The sequence below is a fragment of the Protopterus annectens genome, chromosome 2.part0 (assembly GCF_019279795.1).
Source record: "Protopterus annectens isolate FY-2018-M chromosome 2.part0, PAN1.0, whole genome shotgun sequence".
Classification (NCBI taxonomy): Eukaryota; Metazoa; Chordata; order Ceratodontiformes; family Protopteridae; genus Protopterus; species Protopterus annectens.
In genome coordinates, this window is record NC_056728.1 from 436,334,909 (window position 1) to 436,355,554 (window position 20,646).

At 41.4% G+C, this 20,646-nt stretch overlaps 1 protein-coding gene across 2 annotated transcripts in view; it reads left to right on the forward strand.

Annotated features, from left to right (window-relative positions):
* VPS13A (vacuolar protein sorting 13 homolog A) overlaps nucleotides 1–20,646 on the forward strand; it is a 4,910,496-nt gene that overhangs the window by 4,329,548 nt on the left and 560,302 nt on the right. For both annotated transcript variants that reach the window (XM_044060868.1, XM_044060869.1), the window contains exon 66: nucleotides 4,307–4,352. In XM_044060868.1, the coding sequence (XP_043916803.1) occupies nucleotides 4,307–4,352 (46 nt within the window). The remainder of the gene's footprint in view (nucleotides 1–4,306; nucleotides 4,353–20,646) is intronic.

The following is a 20,646-nucleotide window of genomic DNA, read 5'->3' on the forward strand; positions in this document are numbered from 1 at the left end:
AGGTGTCCACCAAATGTATCATTCCAGCCACTCCCCATATGCATCTATTGGGAATCATAATATACCCTACCTAGATGGCTGGGTCATCGCTATTACTTTGAAGGAAAAAGTCATCATGTCCAGTACTTGGGGATTATAGTAAACCTTCCAAATCCCAAGTAGGACCTTCTCAGTCCCTAACATTCATAGGATGCCAGTTAGACACCTCAAAACAGTTTGCTGTACTACCAGCAAAGTAAGATTTGCCATAGTCCAAGCAGTCAAGCGTCTCATACAAAATCCATCTCTGGATGCTGCAGCATTTCTGAGAGAATTTGGTGTCATGGCAGCTTCCATCCAAACAGTTCCATACACCACAAGAATATTAGGTTGGACACTGAGGGCACTTTGGGATCAACCAACAGATTTCATGCAAAGGCCATCAAACTCATCAATGCCTGCAGAAAACCGCTCTTCTGGTTGACAAACCTGTACACTGTTGCCTCAGGAGCACATTTTGTCCAGCCAGTACCCACACTCACAGTAGCAATGGATGTATCCTTACAAGGGTTGGTGGGGGTTATTTCTTGAAACAGCACAGTCCAAGGAATGTGGAACACAGATATTAGAGAAGAGAGTGGTCTTCCTAGTGTTGCAGGCTTTCTAAGACTGTCTCCCTCAAGGTCTGTCCAGTCTGAAAACATGGCAGTGGTATGCTACATCAGCAAACAGAGAGGAACCCATTCCTACCTCTTTTAGCAAGAAGCTGTGAGGGTATGTGGAATAGACCATTGCTTTTCATCTCTTTCTCATAACAACACACATCCCAGGGACATCCAGTGTCAATGCATGCAGGTTAAGGAGACAGATATTACTCCCTCACATATGGTCTCTTGACAGGTTTGTAATATAAAAAATTTTCAGCAGATGGGAAGTTCCTTGTTATGATCTGTTTGCTACACATTCCACCATCAAATGCAACAGATTTTTCTGCATTGTCCCTCAACAGGAATATCCCTCAAGAGACACATTCATGCACCTTTGGCTCCCGGGTCTCCTTTATGCCTTTCCCTCAGTTCCTATCATTATTGACATTTCTGCAGGAAAACCAGGCTATGCAAAGTCAGGGTTACTCTTATAGACCCATTTTGGCCATGTCAGTTTTGTTTTTCCCTGTCTTGGTCTTATCTTATTAGAAAACCACTTATTCTTCTGCAGCAAACATAGTATGTGCTTCACCTGTCTGGCCAGCCTCAACTGGACACTCATTCCTGCCTGTTAACCACTTGGTTTCTCCATTTCCAGTATTGATCCAACTCTCTTATCACAAGTAAAAGAATTGATTATGGCATCTCAGAAACTTTCAGCAATTAATTCTACAAAGGTAAATTCTTATTATGGGTGAGGGATCATAACATTGATCCATGTCTAGCTCTGATTGCTCAAGTTCTGACTTTTCTTTCAGAAATGTTCCAGAAAGGAGCCAGATAGTCTTCCATCCGTTTAGTAACAGCTTCCTCTTCCCACTTAGGATTTGAGACCTGTCTGTAGTATCTCATAAGCTGTGAGGCATTCATTAAAGGTAATTTCCTCTCAAGACCCCTAATATGTCCCCCATCCTTCAGTTGGAATTTGAATGTTGTGTTAGAAAAACTGACTCTACCTCCCTTTGAGACAGCAAATTCTACTGATGTAAAGTTTTTGTAATGGAAGACTGTTTTTCTTGAAGTGATCATGTCTTCTAGAAGAGTTTGAGTCACAGTAACTATCTTGTACCTATTGTTGTCTTGTATTTCACAAATACCAAAACCAAACAAACCAACAATTCAAACCACTTGTCTCATTTTAAGAACAGAAGAAAGTCTATGTGGTTATCTGACTATATTATCTTCTGTTACTCTTGCAGTAGTAAATCCTTATCCCCCAAACACAGGCATACTCTGACAGAGCTGAAGCCACTTCAACAACACGCCTTAAGAAATTACTATAGGATGACATTTATGCCACAGCTGCATGGTCTGCCTTACATACTTTTGCAAAACATTACTATTTGGGCACTCTTTCCTGGTCTAGGGCCTCCTTTGGGGCTTCTGTTGTCAAAGGTACTTTATCCTAGTACCTCCCAATGTCTGCTGGGAACTGTAACCAATAATTTCCATTGTCCAGACAATGTTGTGCCTTTCGGCTTTTCCCGGGTAGGGGTCACCACAGCGGAACTCCGGTCTGCTAATGATTGGCAGTAAATTTTTACCTGCCGAGTTGCCAGCCTTGACGCACAACCTTCAACGAAGGTACGCCCATTCACGCACGTCTCCACAGAGAAGATGCTCTAGCTGAGAATCTTACAGGACAACATCTTACTGTAAGGCGACAACACTACCGCAGCACCACCACCGCAGTTAAATATGTAAGTTAGGTATTAACCAGAACAGTAGATTTAGTTGGTACTAGTCCAGACAATTGAAACACTCCACCCACCCACCTACCTATCCCCCTCTTCATTGTCCCTTCCGGAAGGGGACCACTAACTGACCCATGTTGGTGAAATTGCCAATTTTCTCATTTATTGCTGTATAATATTCAGATCTGCTTGGTAGATGTCTGGTATCACGTAAGTTGGAGAGCCAGCATGGAGCAGCACACTAGGGGACAAGGAGAGGAGATTGAGCTGGGTAGAGAGTGGATGTTGCTGAATAATGGGCACCTTTGAAGACCAGTCCTACAGTTTCCAGTGTATGGACTGATAACTACTAAATCCATCATTCTGGTAAGTACTGCATATCCTATGTATCACTCCTTCTAGGAAGCCTCCTCAGTGCCTGTGTGTGTGTGTGTGTGTGTGTGTGTGTGTGTGTGTATATATATATATATATATATATATATATATATATGTGTGTGTATACACATGCACACATATATATATATATATATATATATATATATATATATATATACAGACACACACACACACATATGCATGTGTATGTGCGTCTATATATATATATATTTATTTATATATATATGTATATGTATATATATATATATATATATATATATATATATATATATATATACATACATATACACACACTAACACTGTGTGGTAGTTATTGACAGTATGGCACCTCAGAATGATGTAAGAATGGCACAAAATAATGTAAATAGTGTTCTTTACCAATAAAACTGTTGCAGTAAGTAGAACTATTTCTTTAAAAACGTGATGTAAAACAGAGCTGTTATATTAAGGCATTCTTGTACATGCTGTATTAGACAGAGAAGGTTCCTGCAGGATTTTATTAAGGAAGCCATTTGTCCAGTAAAGTGGTATATAAGGAGGAGGGTTGTAGGAATCCCTTGTTTAAAGAAGATCCATCTCTTGAAGTGGGATCCTGAGCTTGAAATATCAGTTCTGAGTGAAGTGCTACAGAATGAAGAGACTTTGTGGAAGACACCTGAAGGAACCCAGGTATCTTTAATATCAAGGAAATCCAAAAGGAGAGCTCTAAGGAAGCATTTATGGACTTGATACAAGAAACTACATTTTTTTTGTACTGAACTGTAATAACAAAAGGTAATTATTCTGCTTCTCATGCTTGTTTGAGAAATGTCTACATCTTTATTTTTTTTAGTCTAATAAACCACATTTGTTTTATGGCAGGATAGACTGAGCAGCATTTCTATATACCACAATGTATATTCTCACACACACACACGCACACACACACACTTGTATGCCCGTTATTTGCCCTGCAACCATCTAGCCCATTCATTACCTATGCATTCCTTTTTCCTGGTTATTGACAACAGGCAGTTAGGAGATAGTGTATATATTCTACTTAACCTCACTTGTCATTGATGGGTATACCAGGAAAGTGTGGCCTTTACTGGTGTGTGTGTGTGTGTGTGTGTGTGTGTGTGTGTGTATGTGTGTGTGTAGTTGCACACACATCATACTGGTTTGACATGCTGAAGTGTTTGGCTTTTGCCTATCTGTGCTGCTGCCTTTGGCCAGATGCTTCTGCAGGTGTACTAGTTTATCGAACCTGGCATTCCAGGGTTATTGTCAGTGCTCTGTCCCTGTGCACCATGGAGAAAAGGAAAACAAACTAGTATTGTAAGTTTAGTGGGTTATGATTTATGGTAGCTATAGTTAAGAGTATTATACTTCTTTAGGCTATGATTTCATTGCTATTTTATCAGCAGTTACAGCATATTATTTAAAAAAATATTTTATGTACCATATTGTTGTGTAAATGAGCAAGTTATTTTCTGTTGCAAGAGTATTAATGCAGTTTATTGACAATTTATATAATTTGCCTTTTTGCAGGGTTTTGTCAGTGGTATAACAGGAATAGTGACACAGCCAGTAAGAGGTAAGGGCTATATCTTTTTCTTTCATATTTCAGATGTTTTTTTGGAAGTATTAACTGTATAGATTTGAACATTGTGTTCAGTAGTGGAAGATTCTTTGTAGTTCACTGCTCTGAGGTTTTAGGATATCTCCTGGCTGGTTATATCTTCACACTAAAACCACTGCCATCTAATTTTTCTTCCTCTGCCAGCTGACTTTTTTTCTACTCTGCTTATTCCTTGTAAGTAGAATTAGTTTGTTTTTCAAGAAGAGTTATGTTTTGCAAATAGTGGTTACCTTTCCAGCATTTGTATTTTCTATTGGAAGGAAGCCATTGACCCAAAGGATACAGAAACTATGTCATGGACAATTTGTTGTGGTGTGTCCAGCAGCATTTACATGGTCAGTCAGTTATCCTCTTCACTGTGCTGCAATATATAGGGAAGAGTTGGAATGCCTTGATACTCAACACTTGTCCACTCATCCTTTCATGTCTAAATAGGCGGTTTGCCACCTGTCTCCTCATGTCTGAATAGGCGGTTTGCCACCTGTCTCCTTTTCCAGGGTACAGACACAGAATGCACATCTTTAGAAGCACCTCCTTGGTTTCTTCATCCAGTCTTCTCTGTTAGTTGTCTGCCCGAAATCGTTAACTGGATCCAACATGCAGCTGGTAGAAATTAACTAACTTGCAGTATTGCTGGGTGTAGTTTGGGAATGTATTACTTTTATCATTTTTGCATTGGACATAGTTGTTATGAGAAAAGCTGGTGCTTCTGTTACATTGATTGTGCATGTAGTAGTAAATAGATTGCATGAGTCACTGCATTAGTGTTACTGTAATATTGAAATTATCGATTGTTAGATGTTCATGAAATATTTTTTGTTGCAGGGTGAGGGACAAACATCTCAGATGAAGACTGTATATCATGCATGTGCTGTCATTTCTTTTTTTACTAACCTTTATTAAAGTATCATTTAAGACATAGGCAAACATATATTAACAGAAAAGAAAATAAATCATTTTAACATGTTTCCATTTACATGCAATATACATCACATATATTTTCTTTGCTACTATCATTAGTTCAGAATTACAAAAAATGCTGAATTCCTGCCTTCCCTTAAACTTCATTCATCCTCCTGAACATCACTGTGTATGTACTGTTCCTACAATTTCCCTTTACTTCTATATAATTCGCTCCTTGTGTTTTCTAAAGATCCCTCGTCCAGTTCTTTTATTTCCTTTTATACTATTCCGTGCCTCAAGTACAGTTACTCTAGACCTTGATCTTCATTTTCTAGTAATTGCTCTTTTTTGCCAGCCAACAGAATTATACTTAATAAGTTCTTACTTTTGTATAGACAATTCATATCCTGTTTCCCAGCACAAAAGAAGCATTTCCTTACTTACAGCCATTTCCTCACCCAGTGGGATAACATATGTTCCCAGTTACCTCTTTCTTCTCCATCACACCTCCAATATTTGCTGTCTACCTGAGGAAAAAATCGTTTAAGTCTGCTGGGGGTATTTATTTAATTATTCACATTTGATTACCTGGAAAGTCCGACTAAGAAGAAGGCCATTTTCAGCCCAGGGAGAAAAGCTCCAAATTATTACAGACCATTTTAGAACAATAATTTTACAATCTTCAAAAGTAAAACAATGACATCTGCAGTTTATATTATGTCTAATTTGTTGTAATTATTTAAATACATTGGTTAAGAATTGATACAGCATTTTGACTATCATTTAATATTTAGAGAAATTGTAGACAGATTGTAGAGAAATTAAAGTATAATACAAAGAAGAACTGCAGCATGAAGTGAGAGAGAAACAGGCTTATGACAAATTTAGAGAGAAAGTCAGGGAAAAGAAGTAGATAGCAGTAAGGAAGTAAGTGAAGAAGGGAGCGTAAGAATGTATAAGGAATGAAAATTTACTTGTTCACATTTAGAGATATATTTTATCCTGGTTTTGAGCAAGAACAAAGCCAGATTTTATCTAGGAAGTCTTTCAGAGTTGTTTTGAAAGACGGGAGTACAGACTGATGGGTACAGGAAAGGAGTTCCAGGCCTTAGCGACCTTGTACAAGTGCAGACAGTGCCCAGGAGGTTTACTAAGTTTGTCGACAGGAGTTTTTGGTCATTGGATTGCATTGACCGACTGGGAACATAAATCTGTAGAATACTTTTTAGTACTGGACACACAGATGGATGCTGGATAATTTTATAAGAAGGTGTGTATATGTTAGTTGATGTAACAGCTCTAACAAATTTAGGCTTTTCAGTGCTGTACATTGGTGCATTCTGAAAGGGTTATGTGCTGTAAATTTAGCAACTTTGTTATAGCATTGTTCAAGCTTTAATTTTTGTGAAGCCTGGGAGTTAGTAAGGATGGGAGTGCTATAAAGAAGCATGGCAAGTCTAGTTTTAGTTGTGTCACTGAGAAAAATATTTTGGCTCTGTAAAGCATCCCTAGTTGCTGATCACTTTTTCTTATGCAATTTTGTATATACAGTTCAAATGTAAAATTCTCACCCACTATAACCCCTAATAGTTTGCTATGAGAGGTGACTTCAGTTGTTGTATTATCAAGAGAGTGGACTTTACATTTTGTTTTTTCATGAGAGAAGAATTTGGGGGGAAAAGTAGTAGTTTGGTCTTTTGGGTTGAGCATGAATTGTGAGTTAAAGTCATGTTTCAGTGGCTGTTACAGCTTTCTTAGTAATTTTTGGGAGTTATACCATGTTGTCAGATGTGCAAATGAGAGTGCAGTCGTCTGTGTATTGTATTGGGGTGGCCTGTTGTGTGGAAGTATAGATGGTGTTGGTGAAAATGTTAAAGGGGGGGGTCCAAGGATAGAGCCTTGTGGTACACCAGTGGTGACTGGGAGGTAAGGAGAGAGCATGGAGTGCCATTTTACTGACTGATACCTATAGGGCAAATAGCTTTTGAACCACAGAAGGGTGGGCTGAGAAAGACCTAGTGAGGACATTTGAAGTAAAAGGTTGCTGTGACAAACTGTGCCAAAGGTTCTAGACAAGTCTAGAAATACGGGTGAGACTAGTTTGCCATTATCTCTAGCTTTATTGACAGTATCTATATAGGTTAGAAGGGCAGTATTAGTACTATGGGAAGGATGGAAGCCATGGTGTGTAGGAGATGCAAGTTCTTCCTACAGGAGGTAGTCTAGCAATTATTTTTGAATACATTTTTCAAGTGTTTTGGTGAGGGGAGACTATAGGTCTAAAGTTATTTATGTTTCTCGAATTCCATGTTTTTTTTTCCCAGAAAGAGGGAATGTGGGACTCCTGGATTGATGTATATATAAGGATTGAGACACGATAGGCAGTGCTGTAGACTGCTATTTTTAGATATACGCTTGGAAGGTCATCAGCTGAAGAAGAGCACGGTTTAAGTTTTAGTAGTTTTATATAGGATGTGGGCACAGGTTTGAAGGTGAAAGTGAACGTGCTTGATATGTGGCTGTTGAGCAAGGCTGGGATTAGATTTTGAGGAACCCTTTGTTAGAGATGCTATACTGTCTATAAAATAAGAGTTTAACTGTATTTCAATTTTAAGTGGTGAGTTATTGGGAGAGGGATGTGGGTTGAATTTTTGGCTGGGATGTAAGATTTCTTTAATGGATGTCCACATTTTTTAAGATTATGTTTAGTATTATTTTGAAAGTTATTATAGTATAGTTTTTTTTGTCTTCATTTATTTGCAGTTTGCATTATTTGTTTTCTGTCTCTTCCTTCTAGGAGGGGCAAGGCTGTTTAGGATATTTAAAAAATATTGAATTCAATTACAGCCTTGTCTAAGGGGAGGATTTTTAGGAAGTTCCAGTAAATTGATGATAGTGTATTAATGAAATTTCTGGGTTAAACCTGGAAAAGTTATGTGTTGTTTTATTAATATACTGTTTAACTGGATGTGTGAGATGTCTAGTCATATAGATTGAGAGATGATCACTGAGAGAATCTGTCATTGTACCTGTGGTGGGGTATTTGCTAGGGTTTGATACTAGGATCCAGTCTAATAGAGAATTTGATGTCTTGTTATAATGTGTGGGGCTATTATTTAGTTGTGTGAAACCATAAAAGTTCATGCTAGATGTAGGGGAGTTTGTTTGTCCCACCACTTGACAATCACATCACATAGTAATATTTTTTTCTCGTAGAAATGTTATGGATATCCATTGTAGTATATCTTCTAGTATAGCTGTATTGTCGCCAGGAGGATATAAAAGACAATAATACATATCTGTTTATAATTTGTTTATTTTGAGGAAAGCAATAAGAGGCTCTACTGAACTGAATTTTGGTGCTGGTTTGCTGTAAAGGGAAATGTAGTAGGTACTGGGAAATATTAAAGCAATACCACCACCTTTCCTCTTTATATGGTCTTTACGGATAGTGTTATAGCCAGAAAGTATAACATTGTTGTCGTTTATGGGTTTAAACCAAGTTTCAGTGACAGTGAGAACATCAGGCTTATGTTTGGTAATAGGAATATAGTTCAGCAGTTTTATTTCTTATACTTCCAACATTTATTGCAGCAAAAATTAGATCACCAGGTTTGGGGATTGGCTATTGTTGGGTTGCAGAAGTGTGTGGGGGAGAGAGAATTATCTTTGTGTTCATTGTGATAGATGGGGCTAGGATTAGTGTACATCTCCTCCTTGAAGGATTTTAGTATATTGGGGAATTATGCGTGCTTGTTTTTGGAGAGGATTCTTGCGCTTCAACTTAAAACTAAACTAAGTGTAAGTGCTATTAATCAGCCTAAATTTGGAATAAAGGTGAGGGGCAGTATTAAATAAGTTTGATGCAATGTGTAGAGAATCTAAAGAGGAAGTACGGATAGGTGATTGTGACAAAGTGAGAGATGTTGCAATGTATTATTCAGTCATGGTAGGATGAAAGATGGCACCATAGGAGGATAAGCTGAAAAGTAACATAATTAAGTATAAGAATCTGCATTTTGTAGATGCCAGGTAGTGAGGAAGTTGTAACAGGGAAGGAAACGAGAAGTTGCATTAAAGTAGGAGAATCATTGATGGTGCATTCTGAAAGCTGAAAGAGGATAGGTAAGGAGAGAAGTAGTTTCCATACAGGAAGAAAATAAGGTTGCCCTTGTATCTTCTGTGGAATGTAGGGAATAGAGGGGTTTTAAAGGCTAGAGTATAATGTAGTCAAAATAAGAAGAAATGGGGGCTTATTTGGGAAAAGGAAAAGATAGGTACTATTATGGAGGGTTGTGTTTATAAATGGATATAGTGCAATCCATTAGGGGAGGGAGAAAGGTAGTTGTCAACTGGGCTAAAAATTAAATAGTGGTAGCAAAGTAGGAAACAAGAAACAGAAGTGTGTGTATAGTAGTAGTAAGATCATTTAGGGAGGGTTTCCGAATAAAAGAGTCACAAATGAAATGTGTATGTAGGAAGTATAATGTTAGAGTAAGTGGGGGTTCTGGGAATTGGGGTTAGGGGAGCGAAGTCAAGCCGAGTGGGCTTCCCACCCTAAGGTCAGTTTATAACTGAGAGCTATCAATTTATAGTCAGAACAAAACAATTAACAAAGACATGCAAGTAAAACAGGTTGTCTGTCATTTCCTGAAACTAAATAACTGGCATATGCAGTATAGTCTACTGGTCAAGCTAAAGGGGTAGTGGCTAGCTTAGTAAGAGGTCCTTTGAGTGCACATACTGATTCACAGAGACTTTGAATGACAGAGCAAGCATTTATGTAACTGATTAAAGTTAATACGCAGCAAGGTTCTTCATGGTAAATATGCTTACATTAAACAGTGACAGAATTCTTAGTAAACTTGTAAGTGTAGAAACTTGTGGCAGAGCTCCTGCAATATCGATGTCAGGTGTAGTGACAGCAGGCTCTGCTCTGTGAAGGAAGATAGTGACAGTATAAGAGGAGATAACACAGACTGGTATAAAAATACCCATGCAAAGACTTCCAAGGAAAGATCCTAATCCTTCTGGACTTTGTTGAATTCTTGGGAGCCATACATACATCTTCCCATTGTTTTCTTGTAAATTGCTTTTCCAGTCTCTTCACAATCTTTTCTAACCTCCTGTGATTTATTCTTATAGTTAACATGCAATTTTTTACATGCTCTTCTACTAGTTATCCCATTCTTATAGCTGCTTCTGTTTTAGATTCAGCTAAAAACTCTACGATAGCAAGCCTTTCACTTAAAATTCCCATATCCTTTTCTCTTTGCCTGTATTCTAAGATCAAGCCCTGGTAAGGAAGAGGCAGTCTCTAAATTGCAATCCAAATGTCTTCTTGGCCTCATTCCACTCTGTTAGCTTTCCTGCTTGAGTTATTTGCTCGCAATATCTTGGTTGCTTTGCCAGGTTTCTCCAGTAAATTCAAGCCCACTCTAACCTATTTCCAACACTACTACTTGCAGTCATTCTCATTGGCAAAATGTTCTTTCTCCATTCTCGTATTGGCTTGGTTCTCAGAATACTTTGTTACTTTATGTTTATAATATTCTGTATGGTTGTTATTCTCTTTAAGAATCTACATCCAAAATCCCACTCACTCTCTCTTAAACTTCCCCCTTGCTTCATCACCATCACTTTCCATTTTACATTTTAACCACCTGTTTGTGTTATGTAAATGAGCCTTAACTGTGCAGCTGTAAAAATATCCCTTCAAATCAGGTAAACCTAAACCACCTTGTTCTACTTATACTTAACTCTTACCTTCCTTCCCTCCTAGGTAAATTCCTTCATTTCTTTATTATTGTACACATCATCTCCTCTGGGTGATTAAATTATGCCTGACCCATGTGCAAGACTGAAGGGACTAACAACATTTTCACTGCTTGTATCTCTCTATTTATGGATATGGGTAGTGAGTTTCCAGATGTTCTTCGTGTTTCACTGTTGCAGTCATCACATTTGGGTTATCCCTGCCAGGGTAGCCCTCGGCCGGCCCGAATACCAGAGGCCTAGTATTTCTACATCGATTGTTCTCGCTTCAGAATTGATGTAAGGTCTTCAGTAGTATAAAGTAAGGTAGCCAACGTCATTACATCAGTCTTTCTTGCTGTGGAGCCAAAAGCAGTTCGCACAAGTGCTGGTTGGCCGCTACTCGAATTTCGTCTTCCGAATTGAAGCTGAAGTCTTCTAAAGCTAAGTACTCCGTTGGGGATCCTTTTTTCTTGCTCTAACCGATGTCAGAAAAAGTTAACAATTGTCTCACCTGTGGAAAGCAAATACCACACTGAGACTTTCATTTTTACTGCATCACTTCCTTAGGCCTAGACCACGACATCCCTCGCTGTCACTTTTGTGCTTTGTTCAACGCCAGAACCATACGTTGTCAAGCCCTTATTGTAGCTAGATATTTTCGCTCACAGTCCTCTATTTCCGATATGGCTTCGATAAGCCATCCAACAGCAGATCTTCTGAAAAAGTGTAAGGATAAAGACAGAGACCTCACAGGTCCAGACCTACCGACGAAGCTTCCATTAAGCTAGTCTGTTCTCTGGTCCTCAGTGAGGTGTTTCCGCAACCCCTGATGCCCGCTTCTGTGGATTCGCAGGCTGCTACCGAGACCCTTTCAGAGTCCAGTATGCCACAAAACTCTTCTTCGACTAAGGATTCTGCGGGTGTCTCTACCTTGGATGGGTCGGGAGCTGATGAGCAGCCACCAGCTTCCGAGGAACTACTTTGCACTACCAATTCTCGACACCAACCGGCGACTACTTTCGTGTCTACCGTTCTGTCGAAAACTACTGAGTTTGTAAGGCCCAGGGTACAAACTATGCCCAAGAAACCGACAACCCAATTTCAGGCACCTGCTTCCTTGCCTCAGTCTCAAATGCTTAAAATGGTGGAAGACCTTATCATGCTGATCAGGGATGCCAAGGCTACCCCTTCCAAAAGAAAAAAAGATCTGTCCCCAATAGTTTTATCTGAACATGAGTCTGATGACTCTGATGCATCTGAATATGAAGACATGCAACCCCTCTCTGCTTATGAGGATTCTGATGCAGAGGAATCCATTCCTTCACCCTCTCCACCCGAGGACCTTTCCTTTGGGGAAACCCTTCATAGTTTAAGGGAGCATTTCCAATGGGAATGTCAGGACTACCCTCAGTCTGAAAAGAGACTTGGAGAATTCCTAGATCTTCCACAGCACAGACCCCTGGCCATTCCTCCTGTCCCGGATGTTGTGGATGATGTTTTCGTGGAATCTAGTTAGACTCCTGACACCCTCTCTCCAGCTCCCAGAAAATCTGAAAGTTATTGCAGAGTCCCTGACTCTCTTAAATTTCTTTTCAAAAATCCCACTGCTGATCCTGAGGAATTAAAGCAACTTCTGCTAAGAATCCCACCCCCTCAGATAGGGATTCCCGAGCACTAGACAGATGGGGTAAAAAAAGTATACACCTCTGCTACTGTTGTAATCAGTGCACTAAATTGTCAGTTCTATATGCTAAAATTTCAGCAACATACCATGGAACTCCTCAATCAAAAAATGTCATCCTTTCCTGCTTGTGCAGAAAATAGAGAGTTACAAGAGTTAATTCATTCTGCAAGTCAAGTAACTGAGCACGCCTTACACTGTGATTTTGATGCCCTAGAAGCTACTTGGAGGGCAACAGTCACCGATTCTGTCCTTAGAAGGCATGCTTGGCTTAAGGAACAGCCCTTGCCAGATCATGTCAAATCTAAATTATTGGATGCACCTTTGGACAAAGGCAACTTATTTGGCACCAAGGCAGAGGAGGTCTTAAAAAAGATGGAAGAAAAAGTTAAATCTATGCAGACAGTTAAGGATTTCCTACAGGTCCAACCATCCAAGTTTAGTAGGCATTGCCCTTCCAAGAACTCATCCTTTCTTGCCCCGTCCAGGTCAGTCCAGCCCAGACCCCGGGGAAGCAGACCCCCCCCCCCAGACAACAGCCACAAGGAATGCAGAGATCAAAGCAATGCAGTTCCCCCACTTCAAAACCAAGGAGTGCAAAGCCACCCCCTCATGGTAAAAACTCACAATGACTCTCCACTTCTACCCCCTCCCTCTGCCCACCTGCACTTGCCCCTAGGAGGAAAACTCTCCTTCCACGCAACCACCTGAGCCACCATTACCAACGACCGCTGGGTCCTCAGCATAGTGTCCCAAGGATACATATTTTCTTTACACACTCTCCCAACCTCAAAAGGGTTCCCAGATCTTCCTCCAAACCAGTGGGCAGAGGTGAAAAAGCAAGTCCGTTCCCTGCTCTTTATGAGGGCAATAAAGCACATTCCCTGCAGATCAGTTAGGCCAAGGTTTCTACTCCAGACTCTTCCTGGTACCCAGGAAAGAGGGCACCTGGTGCCCCATCCTCGCTCTAGCCATTCTAAACACCTTCCTGGTGATACCAAAATTCAAAATGCTCACCCTCCAGCAGTTACTACCTATGCTGTCCAAGAATGCTTGGCTAGCCACCCTAAACCTAAAAGAGGCCTACCTCCACATCCCAATCAGGGAATCATGCAGGAAATATCTACTTTTCAGGGCAGGATCTCTGCACTTTCACTTCTCTGCACTTCCCTTTGGCTTATCTACTGCTCCCAGAGTTTTCACCAAATGTCTGGCTCCCACCATTGCTTTTTGCAGACAAAGAAATATACAAATTTACCCATGCTTAGACGACTGCCTAATTCAGGCAGACAGTCAGGAAAAGCTGCTCAAGCACCTGGCCTTTGTAAAGTCCCTACTGACCTTCTTAGGGTACACTATCAACTAAAAGAAATCCAGGCTAGTATCCACCCAAAGGATTATATTCCAGGGATTAAGCCTGGACACAGCATCCCGGATGGCATTCCTTACACCAGAAGAAGCAATGGCCTCATTGGTAAGGTCAGACCATAAATTAATCTCACTGGACATCCATATCCCGTCCCCACCCCCAGCCAAGGTAACCACGGTGATGAACTTCTCAAAAGCAAACTTCACACTTCTCAAAACCGAGGTGGTATCCTTCAAAGCCCCCAGGCCAGTGGAAAATACGGCTCAAACTTCAGAATCCTTTACAAACACATTCTATGGGCACCTACCTAAAACCAAGACTCACTCCTCCAAAGGCAGGAGACCTGTCTGGTGGACCCTGGCCATAAATTAGATCTACAACAAAAGGAGGAAGCTACTACATGATAGAGCAAAATCCCAAAAAGGGAAGGCATCTCTGATCAGTACTAGCAAGAAGCTACGATCCCTCATAAAATCATCTAAGGCCAGCTTCAAAAGAAAAATTGCACAAGACACTAAGGACAATCACAAGGCCTTCTTTAGTTATGTCAGGAACCTGGGTGGCAACTCCCAGATATGCTCTGAGTTGGCGCAAAATGACAAAAAATACACTGAACCCACAGACATTGCCAACATCCTGGCAGACAGGTTCAGTGCAAATTCCCCCCATCCCCCCCAAAAGAGCAAATGTCCATCCCAAGAGAGTGTAGCCTCCCTGACATCACAGATGAACAGGTGAGAGCTGCCCTCTCCAAAGCAAAAAACACAGCATCAATGGGACCGGACGGTGTACCGGGCTGCGTCTTACACGAGCTTCAAGTAGAACTTAACCCTCACATAAAATCACTGTTCAATCTCAGCCTTACTACAGGATATGTACCCAAGGAATGGCGTACAGCAACAGTGGTCCCGCTCCACAAAGGTGGTGCCATAACGGACACCGGAAACTATCGCTCTATAAGCCTGACTAGCCTGGTCTGCAAAGCTATGGAGCGTATCATCATGGAACTCATAAACAAAGACATTGGGAACCTCCAGACACTGGACCCTACCCAATTTGGCTTTGTTAAGGGCAGATCTTGCCTCTTGAACCTGGTCGACTTCTTTAAAACAGTTACCAGGGCCATAGACGAAGGGAAGGTAGTCCACACAGCCTACCTGGACCTCACATTCGACACAATACCCCACTCGGGCATCATAAATAAGCTCACCAGCTTAAATATCAACCCCTATGTCACAAGATGGGTTGCAAACTGGCTCAGAGATAGAACCCACATGGTCAGAATTGCAGGTGCCATGTCAGACTCTAAACCAGTTACAAGTGGCGTCCCACAAGGCTCAGTCCTGGGACCTCTCTTGTTCGGTATATATTTCTCTGAGGTACAGGCTAACATGGGAGGACTATGGCTGACCAAGTTCGCAGACGACTGCAAACTGGGTGCCATAATCGACTCTCCGGCTGACACAAGTAATCCTCCAAAAGGGACTCGCAGAGATGGATAACTGGTGCCAGAGCCATGGCCTAAAGCTAAATGCCAGAAAATGCATAGTTTTCCCCTTTGGGAAAAACAAAGTGCCCACAGATTACCACATAGGTGGTAATCCATTAAGTACGGAAGAAGTAATTAGGGATTTGGGGACCCAAGTACATGGTAATCTCTCCTTAGACAATCACGTTGCCAGAGTGGTTAGTAAGACCTTCTATATAGCCCACCTTATCACGAAAGGTTTCACATCTAGATCAAGAGAGGTCATTGTGCCCCTCTACTCATCACTCATCAGGCCCATAATTGAATACAATGCCCCATTTGGGATGTACCTTACCCGACACCTGCAGCAACTGGAAAGACCCCAAAAGTACCTCACCAAGAGGATCAAGGGACTCAAACAGATGCCCTATGCAGTTCGGCTGAAGGAACTCCAGCTCTACTCAGTTGCTTACCACCTACTCAGAGGCAATCTGTGCCTGACGTATAAAGCCATGTCCAACCCAGAATTAATGGACATGCTTCACCTCAGGAAATCTAAATTCCTTAGAGCTACACGCTCCAGGGACTTAAACCTCAGCACAGAAATAAATAGGACATGCTGGAGAGACAGATTCATATCCCAGAGGCTCCCCTCACTCTGGAACAAAGTCCCAGTCCAAGTTAGGCAGAGCCCCTCACTGACCCTCTTCAAGAGAAATCTTGACGAGTGGATGGGAGATCGTAAGTTTACCCCTGGGATCTCTTCTGGGTCCCTGCTAGACAGAGGCACAATAAACTAACCGTAAAAGGGCTATTCTTCTGTGACCTACTATTCAAAGGCACAGCCTACTAATCTAAAAGGGTGGAGAAAGCCAAACACACTCTGGCTAGGCTTATAAATGCCCTAGAGCAGATAGCCTAGTATCAACCTATGAACCTGACATCCTACTTCTCTCAACTAGCCACCAGACCCCAGTTATCTGAAAGGAAAATCCTGCAAGCTGTGGGTATTCATGACATCTTGCATTCTACTCATTTCATATGCCAGACTGCATATGAGGAAACTTCAATGGGACCTAAAAAGCCTTTGGTATCAACACTCTCAAGACCTGGAAACTCTTACCAGTGTTACCTTACCTAAGGAAGTATTTCCTCTGGTGGGCAGCAGCATGCTCCCACAACAAGGGATTACCTTTTTCCCCACCCACTGCCACCCAGACCCTCACTACAGATGCAGCAGACTATGCCTGGGATGCACACCTGGACGGCAGGTGCATACAGGGCCATTGGAGCCCACAGCAAATACATCTGCACATCAACCAAAAAGAGATGTTAGCTGTCCACCACGCATTGACAGCTTTTCAGGCCCCTTCTCTCCCCAGGGACTCTCCTCATCAAAACAGACAACACCACTGTGATGTGGTATATCAACAAGCAGGGAGGGACTCGCTCCTGCCCTCTGTGCAGGCTTGCCATGACCTTTTGGCACACAGCCTCAGCCATGCAGCTATACCTGTTAGCACAATTCCTGCTTGGCTGTCTAAACTCTCTGGCAGACAACTTAAGCAGAAATCTTTGGACCCACACGAGTGGCAGCTAGACCAAAGAACCTTCACCCTAATAACTTAGAAATGGGGCACCCCGAAGGTCGACCTCTTTGCTTCCCACTCCAACCATCAGCTCAGCAAGTTCTGCACCAGGTAGCCTTACTGCAGGGCCTGGAAATTGTATGCCCTATCTTTCCCCTTGGTCATCCTCTCGGTCTTTGCATTTCCCCCACTACCTCTCATTGCCAGGGTACTGCTAAAAGTACAGGAGGAAAAACCAAGGAAAATTCTGATTGCTCCAGACTGGCCTCACCAGTAGTGGTACCCACTGCTGTGCAGCCTGTCCCCAGTGCCACCATGGCATCTCCCTCAGACCCCAACCCTCCTGTCCCAGAGGGAAGAATTCATGCATCCCCAATTGCAGACCCTCAGTTTGGCAGCCTGCCTTATTCCCTGACCACTTATCAAGCTGCCAATCTCAGCAAACAGGTTCTAGATGTTATACGTGAGGCTAGATGCCCTAGCACTAGAAAGTCTTATGCTGACAAATGGAAAAGGTTCTGTACCTGGATTCAGGCTAAGGGAGCTGATACGGTACAGCCCTCCCTACCTCTCATCTTGGATTACTTAGCTGATTTGCTACACAGTGGTCTGTCCTTTTCCTCTATTAAAATTCATGCCTCTGCTATCCCTGCTCATTTCAACACAGAGCACCCACTTTTCTCACACCCTCTCATCAAACAGTTCCTAAGAGTGGCGAGCAACTTGAGGCCACCCAGAAGAGCACCTATCCCAGCTTTGGACATAAACTTTGTGTTAGAAAAGCTCACCCTGCCCCTCTTTGAACCAGCATCTTCAGCAGAGTTTAAGTTTCTCTCATGGAAGATAACCTTTGTTCTGGCCATTACTTCAGCCAGAAGAGTATCCGAGCTACAAGCACTCATGACTGTAGAGCCCTTCATCATCTTCCATGCTGACAGAGTATCCCTCAGGACTAACCCATCCTTCATGCCCAAAGTGGTGTCCAGTTTGGCTCTCAACCAATTCATTCATTTGCCCACCTTTTCCCTAACCCATAAAACAAGGGAGAAAGGATCCTGCCCTCTCTAGATGTGCACAGACAGCTCAGATTCTATCTAGACAGGACTAAATCATTCAGAAAGACTGATCAATTGCTAGTCAGCTTTGCTGCAGGGGCAGAGGGCAAAGCCATATCCAAACAAACCATTTCCAAATGGATAGCACACTGCATCCATTTCTGTTACAAGCAACACCGGAAACCTCCCCCTAAGGGGGTCAGGACTCACTCTACCAGAGCAGCCTCCACCTCTGCAGCTTTCCTTAGAGGAGTCCCCACCAGGGACATCCTGGAGGCTGCTACATGGACATCTGTTCATACCTTCACCAAGCATTACCACCTGCCTATCTTCTCCAATTCCAGGGCAGGCTTTGCCACTGCAGTCTTGCAGGGCATCCTAGCTAGCCCCTAGTCCTCTTGACTTTCTTCCACCCTTTTCCTCAGCTTTGGGAATCATCCCAAATGTGATGACTGCAACAGTGAAACATGAAGAACATAGTACAATTGTGTACACCTACCATAAATGTAGATGTTCGAGTGTATCCACTGTTGCAGTCCTGGTTTCCCTCCCTCCATCCCCCTTTTATTCTCTCACTCTCTGTCTCTACCTACAAGGAACATTTTGGTATTTAATTTCTATTGGTGGGGTTCTTCCACCATATCCTGACTCCCACTTGGGGGCTCCTGACAGGGCAAGAAAAACTTGATGTAATGGCGTCAGCAGCCTTACTTTACACTACTGACGACCTGACGTCACTTCTGAAGCGACAGCAACTGGCGCAGAAATACTGAGCCTCTGGTATTCAGGCCGGCCAAGGGCTACCCTGGCAGGGATAACCCAAATGTGATGACTGCAACAGTGAATACACTCGAACATCTACATTTATGGTAAGTGTACACAACTATACTTTTCTCAAGTTTTGTTATTATCTTTTGTTTAGTCTCTTCCCACATATCCTTAGCTGTCATAAAAGAAGCATTTTTAACACATATTCCTAAATACTTCGTCTTATCATGCCCCCATAAATGTGGGTATTATTGAACTAATTTGTGTGTGGGAACATAATTTACAGCTATAGCCTTTGTTTTATTCTCATTAATTTTATATCCCAAAAAAGACTTGAAACTGTCACAAAATCTTCCACAACACTGAGAAGTCCCTTTCTGAATTCATCAGGTACAAAATAATATCATCTGCAAATAAAGCCAGCCTTTCTTGATTACCATACCAATTATATCCTCACATTTCTGAGTCCCTTATTTTCTTTGCCAGTGGCTCCAAATTTAAAGCAAATAACAAAGGAGAAAGAGGATACCCATGCCTAGTTACCTCGTTCAAACATAGCTTATCTGAGAGGAACCCTGTCATTTTAATTGTTTCCTGTGATCCTTTGTATATCCTTCTATTTAACCTTATTACTGTATCAGGGAATGCAAATGCTTCTAGTGCCCTACTCATAAAATCCCAGCTTACTCTGTCATATGCTTTCTCTGCATTAACAACCAACAACAGCAGAGGTATTTTCTTACATTCTGCTTCCCTCTGGATCATCGTTGTTCTGTTAATGTTGTGATTCTTTTTAGCTAGTATAGACATAAATACTTTATAATTGTGATTTAAAATTTAAATGTTTCTGTATGAAGCTGGGTCTGACAGGTCTTTGCCATCTTTAGGTAACTCAGCCACCACAGCTTCCTTCCAAGATGTTGAAGCTTCCCCTCTTTTTAAAATACTGTTAAACCAAATCTTCTGGATCTTTATTTCTTCCTTCCTAATTTCCAGACTTCCACAGGAATGCCATCTGTTCCTGCAAACTTTCCTGAAGATTGATTATGCATCATTATTTTTATTTCATCACCTCCTATCTTAACTGTTAGTTGTTGAGCCCTGGCATAATTAAGTCTTCCATAAATATTTCCATTTGTACTCTTTCTTGATTTCCACATTTCTCTGCATTATAAAATTTTCATAAAATTTCTGGAATATCTCTAAAACCTCTATAGAATCTCTGGTTATTTTCTTGTTATAGGTTCCCTAAATTTGGTGACAAGACTTTCAGTGTTCTGTTGCCTAAGTCATTGTGCTAACAGTTTTTGTGCTCTTTAGTTGTTATTAAAAAAGTAGTTGCTTAAGTACAATCTTTGTAAACTCATGCATGTTATCCAGATACTCCCTTTTCTTTTTAGCACTCTGCATCTGCTCCTCCTCTTGTTCTTTGAGATTTCTGTTATTCTGCAATAAACATTTATCAGCCCCTCTAAGTAATTTCTGTTACTGCTTAACCATATATCTTTTTTCTTTTATTTTTACCCTATTTTTAAACTCCATTTTGATTTTATCTCAGTCACTAGATATAACTTCTGAAGATATTTCTGTCTTCCTTAATAACCCTCATTCCTTACATTCCTCTCTTTTTAATGGGTAGATGGGAAAGTGCCAGTGTCT